Consider the following 6,342-nt stretch of genomic DNA (forward strand, 5'->3'; position numbering starts at 1 on the left):
CTATGATGTCAGCACATTGCCACGTCCTGTGGTTTTCTTTAACCTTCGGATAATTTTCAGTTTTAGGGCTTCCGTCCGGAAACCATAAATGAGAGGGTTAAGGGTAGTCGGGGTGACCGCTCCAAAGACTGATATCACGACGTGAGCCGCAAGAGAAATAGACCCGCCATTTATCCGGTATCTCAATAAAACAAAGAAACTGGAGATAATGACCGTGGAAAATGCAGTTAGGTGTGTGACCAGAGTGCGGACAGCTTTCTGATAGGCCTCTCTAGAGAACTTCAGACAAATCACGAATGTCCTGATGTAATAGTAAATGATGACCAGGAGACAGATGATATTTATCGAAAAAGCCTCAACAGCTCCAAAGATATTATTGACCGAAGCTCCTCCACAGGCCAGCATAATGAATGACGTGTTATCACAAAATACATTGTTAATATTTACGCCGCACATGTGGAGGAACGCACTCATTGTCACCGGTATGAGGACCACAATAAAGGCGACCACCCAGCTCGAGATAATGTGTTTAATGGCTTTATCGTTGTTCATGAAAATTGGATATCTCAGCGGTTGACCGATGGCCAAATATCGGTCCTGAGCCATGACAGTGAAGGTAAACAATTCGACGGCAGCAAAACTGTGAATGCCAAAAGCCTGGATGAGGCACTCAAGAAACCAGGTAGTCCGAGAGCCAGACAGCAAGGAAACAATTATCTTGGGGAGTACAACGGAGCTCCCGTAGATTCCATTGATGACCAGGTTACTTATGAAGACGTACATGGGCTCGTGGAGCGTTTCTTCAGCCCAGACCACGTAGACGATCAAACAGCATATGGTGATGGTGAAGAGGTAGAGGAAAAGAGCTAAGACGGCATAGACGAATTTATATCTTTCCAACTCCGCCAAGCCAAGAAGATCAAAACTTGTGCTTAACCTGGACATATTTTCCATTTCTTAAATGATACTTGATTTTAAAGCATTTAGAAAGATATAACAGAACATATAGCAGGCTAATAATATAACATGCAATGATATGGCAAGTTATATATGTAAACAAATAATAAGTAAAAACTGAAATGAAAATTACCTTTAAAAAGCCTGTAAAGGTGAACTTGAATGCTTACTGACTATTGACTTAATATCACTGCAGGATGAGCTATTTATATCATCTCAGATGGAGCATTGCTTCTGAGACTCATTCTCAGGAGAAACTCGGAAACACAAACGGCTGAGAACGAAACAATGAAGGATTAATTAGTGAAATGGATTTTCATTCTTTGGATAATCTTTAGTCAGGGTGCACAGTTACTGCCATATGTCATTTCATTTAGGAATATTGACATGGTTCTGTGAAGTTGGGTCAACATAACATTGGGGAAATGTTGCATACAATTACGTTGGTTACGCATTCTAGGTCTTTGCATATATTTATTGTATATATTAAAAATAACTACTCAGCTGTATGTAAACATATGTGTGATTAACGATGTGTGATTGTACTCAGAAAAGATGTCCTTGAGCTAGAAAAAGTCCAGCGGAGGGCAACCAAACTCATTAAGGGGTTCGAAGACCTGAACTATGAAACAAGGTTGTTAAAATTAAATATGTTCTCTTTGGAGGTTAGGAGATTAAGGGGTGACATGATTTTCTTGTATGAACTGTTCAACGGCGATAGCAACATTTTTAACAAACTGTTTACAAGGGATGCACAGATACCAGTTTTGCGAGTACGAGTACTGGTACTTGCCGAGTACTTACAAGTACGAGTACTGATAAATTTTTGTTTATTGTCATGTGACAGTTTTTCTAAAACAATACAGACTAATGATTTCAGGACAGTGGTGGAGCGCCAGAGCCAGGTCCCAGCTGCAACCGCTGCAACCATGGTAGTTCTCATGAAAATGCCAAGTATCTGCACTGGTACTCGAAAAGTATCTGTGCATCCCTACTGTTTACGGTTAGCTCCGTAACAAAGACCAGAGGGCACCACCACAAAATGCACCTTCGCCTGAGTTGGCAAAAATCCTTGCACCGGCCCTGGACTGTGTTAAGTGTATACAGTCTGTTGGCTCAGACTCAATTTAATCATTCTCCTTTAAAGTGACCCTAAACTCAGGAGCTAAATCTCAAAAATACATTCAAGTACCTTAACTATTAACAGAAATGTATCTTATTTGTGTATCCCTCGGCTGTAGATTCTCCAATCATCTCTGACACTGTCCTTCCTTCTGGAGGGGGGCTACTTTTGTTCCCCATGGTCCCTGTGTGTGTTGTAAAGTAGTCACCACTCCAAGCTCACTCCTGTGATGGACTACAATTTCAATACAGATGAGTAAACTAAGCATGAGATTGTAGTCCATCACGGGAGCGAGCTTGGAGCCGTAGCTATTTCCTGCTGATCTTTGAGGGTTTGTCGGCTGGGGAGGTATGCTAGTCAACAAGGGTATCCCGGCTCCCAATGGGAAATGCAGCAAAGGGGCTTTGTCAAAGCACTTCCTCAAAATGGCACAGTGTATGCTCCCTCTGGGATGTTAGCAGAAGATCATCCAATAGGGTTGCCACATGAATAGTGATCCCTCTCCATGACGTTGGAGCATGAAGAACCTCAAATGTGGTTAAGGTCCTGGAGTACTCATTTTAATTAAAGATAAAGTTGTCCTCCAGCTTTTCATCCCACCCACATAAAATGTCCAGTGATTGGGAAGAGTATGGCGCCCATGCAAAACCTGTTCACATTCCTCTGTCTCCACTTCCGCCTGCCAACTTTCCTCCACCACCTTGGACTACTCCTCAGCCTCCTGCTGCCTCTGCATCACAGGGATAAAAGCAGTGGACAGAGGTTTCTGGTGGCTCTGGGATAGCATCAAGTTTGTCCATTACTTCAGCTCCTGTGTCTCCAGTGTGCGGTCAATCAGGCTGCACATCGTGTGTTCTAGGAGAAACACTAGGGGGATAATGCCAATTAATTGTCAATGTACCAGGCAAGCCATGACTGAGTGATTGAGGAAAACCTCCTGGCATGGTGAAGCATGTCTTACAGTCCAAGGTATTTTGACAGGAGGTGCTGCACTATGAACTTGAGGACATGGATCATGCAAGACTTTGGGGAATGACCCTTGGACTACATAGTTTTTTTGATGGAAATAAAGCAGATTCTGAGAGTGTAATGTGTGTGCTGAGCTTAAAGTGACATTAAACCCTAAAAGCCCCTTAAAGGCTTGTTTTCTATATTCTCACCTGGTGATCCTGCCATTCAGTCTGTTATATTTTTTTGAACTTCCAAGCTGTTCATTAAAAGTGGCAGATAGAGCGTTTAACACTGACAGGGGTGCCTACAATGGATAGCATTAATCATTTATGCAAAGGCTTTATTCCAAAAAGGAGAAAAAAAGCTTTGATTGGTAAGTCAAGTCCATCTAAATCTGCTTCTAACACCTAAAATCACCCTAGAACAGGAAGTGAGTTAATAGCTGGATCACCAGGTGAAAATAAAGGGGAAAAAAAGCTTTAAAAATAATGCAGTCACAAAATTTAAAGAGTTTCTAAACCCTTACTGTTTTTGCATATATCTACTGCTTTAACAGCGGTTTAAACTTACCTGTGTCTTCCCCGCGCGCTCCCGTCCGAAAATCTGAAAATTCTTGGGCGGCCGCAAAGCATCTTGGGGCCGGCGCATGCGCAGTTTGGATTTTGGGCCGGGAGACGAGGAGAGACACAAGGTAAGTCTATGGACGCGTGCACCCGCATGCAGACACCGTGGGACAGGAAGTGCCAGCAAGGACAGAGGAGTCAGGGTTGGATCGGAGACCCGCCGCACCGCTGGAGGGACAGATGAAAAGGACAGGAAAGAAGAGGAAGATCGGATTAGGAGACATCATTTAAGGTAAATGCTTTCATTAACGTTGGGGGGAGGGAAAAAATATGTGCCTTTAATGTCACTTTAAGGATTTATAAGTTGCAATATATTAAATTTTTTGGTTTTGGTTTTAGATACGCTTTAAAACAAAAACGTCCCCTCACCTGGAAGAGATCTCCTCTTACATCCTGTTGTGTCTCCTGGACGGGAAATCTCCCCAATCGGACAGAGACAGCAGTGCAAGTAAAAAGCCTGACAACAGTTGAAGCCATTCCCTTCTCTATTGACTGGTGACTTCCGGTAACGGTATCAGTGAGTACCGAAAAAAATCGTACTCGATACCGAAAAACCGGTATGGGTGCATCCCTAGTTACAACCATTCCCTTTTCTATTGACTTTACATGTACTATATCAGTGGTTCTCAACCTGTGCACCTCAGGACCCACATTTGTCCTCGGTCATTAAGTCGCGACCCAAGTCGCACTGCAATGGAACACACAGCATTGTGGGCTGCTGTGCTGTGATGGAGCTCCATCCATATGTGCATTGCTTGTAGAGCTCCCAATGCACACCTGTAGAGGTGCTGGGAGCCAGAATGTGATATTACTCCGGTCCAAGTACCGCTATAGGACATGCAAGGGGCTATAAGCAATGCATGTATGGATGGAGCTCCCTCACTGTCATACCCCCACCCCACCCCCAAGCTGACACTTGGCGCTGGGCAGCATATTTTGAATGGCTGTTCGGTGTGAGAATGGACAGTGCTGCGCTAGGGGGAGGCTGAGGAGCCTCTCACCTAGAATAGTGGAAGGCATGCAGGGACCCACTGAACACAGGGTCGCGACCCACTTTTGGGTCACGACCCACCAGTTAAGAACCAAGGTACTATATGGTAATTCCCAATGACATAATTCTTGATGAGTGCTGTAAAAACATTGGACCATAAGTAATAAAGAACCCGGCACAGTGCCGCAGTCAATCAAAACTTCATCAAAATAGAAGTTTATTACATGAGTGACCCTGCAGTTATTTTGTCTCAAAAACACCTTTCCAGAATCTCAGTTTGTGGAGATTTAGGAGTATCTTTAATTTTAGCGCTTCGGTCCTTATGCCGTAGATGATGGGGTTCAAAATAACCGACGTGAGAAGTCCGGTGCTGGAAATAAAAACGTGAACCGAGACAGTAATCGTCCCCCCGTTCAAGCGGTACCTTAAAACAACAAACAAGGAGGCCGTCAAGAAAACAGAGAAAGTGATGATGTGCGTGGACAACGTGTGCATGGCCTTCAGGTAAGCCGCTCTGGGGAGCTTTAGACAGATCAACAACGTCCTCACGTAGCAATACACGATGACGAAACAGGTTCCGAAAATGACGAGCAGAGTTTCGACCAGGCCAAAAATATTATTAACCATGGCTGAGTTCCCACAAGCCAGCCTGACAAGGGACATGTTGTCGCAAAAAATGTTATTAATGTTGACCCCGCAGAATGTCAGGTTGGCCGTCATGATGAGCGGAACAACTACGAGTACGAAGCCTGAAATCCAGATAATTTCTATGTATTTCAGGGCCTTCCCATTGGTCATTAGGGTGGCATATCTCAGTGGGTAGCCAACAGCCAAGTATCGGTCATAGGCCATGGCGGTAAAAGTCAAAATTTCAACAGTGGAAAAACTTTGCACACAGAATACTTGCGTTAGACATTCATTAAAGGAGATGGTTGAGGATCCATTCAACAAGCTGATTATAAATGGGGGCAAAATGACTGTATTTCCAAATACACCATTGAAGATCAAGTTACCTATGAAGATGTACATAGGCTCATGAAGGCTGACCTCTATCCATATTACATACACAATCAGACAGCATAAAAGCATTGTAATCAAATAGAAGAGAAGAGCTACAGAAGCATAGAGGAACCGGAATTTCTCCAGCTCTAAGAGTCCTAGAAACACGAAAGATGGGCCAAGTTTAGTGACATTCTCCATTTTAAATCTGCGATGAGTTCCAGCAATGTCAAGTCTGATGAGTCCTTCTCTCTATAAATGATAATGTTCCATGTTCATGGCAGGAAACCTACATGGTGTTTGAGGAGATCTCTAGAACGTCTGTGACTGCAGGACATGTGCAATGCTGAGTAGACTTCCTGAGGTTTTTATAAGCCATTTTCACACGAGGGGATTCGATCTCCTAAGAATTTCAATATCGGTTTAAGCTGACTGGAAAAAAAAACATCATTTGTATTTTTTCTATTTATATGTTGCCTAGAGAGGGAACACTCAAGTGTATTATATCAGATGCATGTAAAACAGTATAATAAAAATCAAACTAATGTAATAGCAGCAATAATAAGACATCGAAATAATTATAATATGAATTCTGCTACTACTAAAAATAATAATAATTAGGGATGCACCGACATTTTGGCCACAAATGGTACTATGGGCAAAATGCAGATAATACAAAAATAGACAACAATCCTGTG

General features: G+C 43.0%; 2 protein-coding genes across 2 annotated transcripts; both read right to left on the reverse strand.

Annotated features, from left to right (window-relative positions):
• On the reverse strand, nucleotides 1-945 carry LOC108799070 (olfactory receptor 4D5-like). The gene has a single exon (XM_018570887.1). The coding sequence runs from the start codon at nucleotides 943-945 to the stop codon at nucleotides 1-3; it is 945 nt and encodes a 314-aa protein (XP_018426389.1).
• A 3,940-nt stretch (nucleotides 946-4,885) lies between these two features.
• On the reverse strand, nucleotides 4,886-5,845 carry LOC108799071 (olfactory receptor 6-like). The gene has a single exon (XM_018570888.1). The coding sequence runs from the start codon at nucleotides 5,843-5,845 to the stop codon at nucleotides 4,886-4,888; it is 960 nt and encodes a 319-aa protein (XP_018426390.1).
• Between the last annotated feature and the right edge of the window lie 497 nt (nucleotides 5,846-6,342).

The sequence above is a fragment of the Nanorana parkeri genome, unplaced genomic scaffold (genome assembly GCF_000935625.1).
Source record: "Nanorana parkeri isolate BGI_ZX_2015 unplaced genomic scaffold, ASM93562v1 scaffold1622, whole genome shotgun sequence".
NCBI lineage: Eukaryota > Metazoa > Chordata > Amphibia > Anura > Dicroglossidae > Nanorana > Nanorana parkeri.

What these genes read in the sequence shown, in the direction of transcription:
- LOC108799071 (XM_018570888.1), bottom strand. Translation starts at nt 5,845, where the DNA reads ATGGAGAATGTCACTAAACTTGGCCCATCTTTCGTGTTTCTAGGACTC.
- LOC108799070 (XM_018570887.1), bottom strand. Translation starts at nt 945, where the DNA reads ATGTCCAGGTTAAGCACAAGTTTTGATCTTCTTGGCTTGGCGGAGTTG.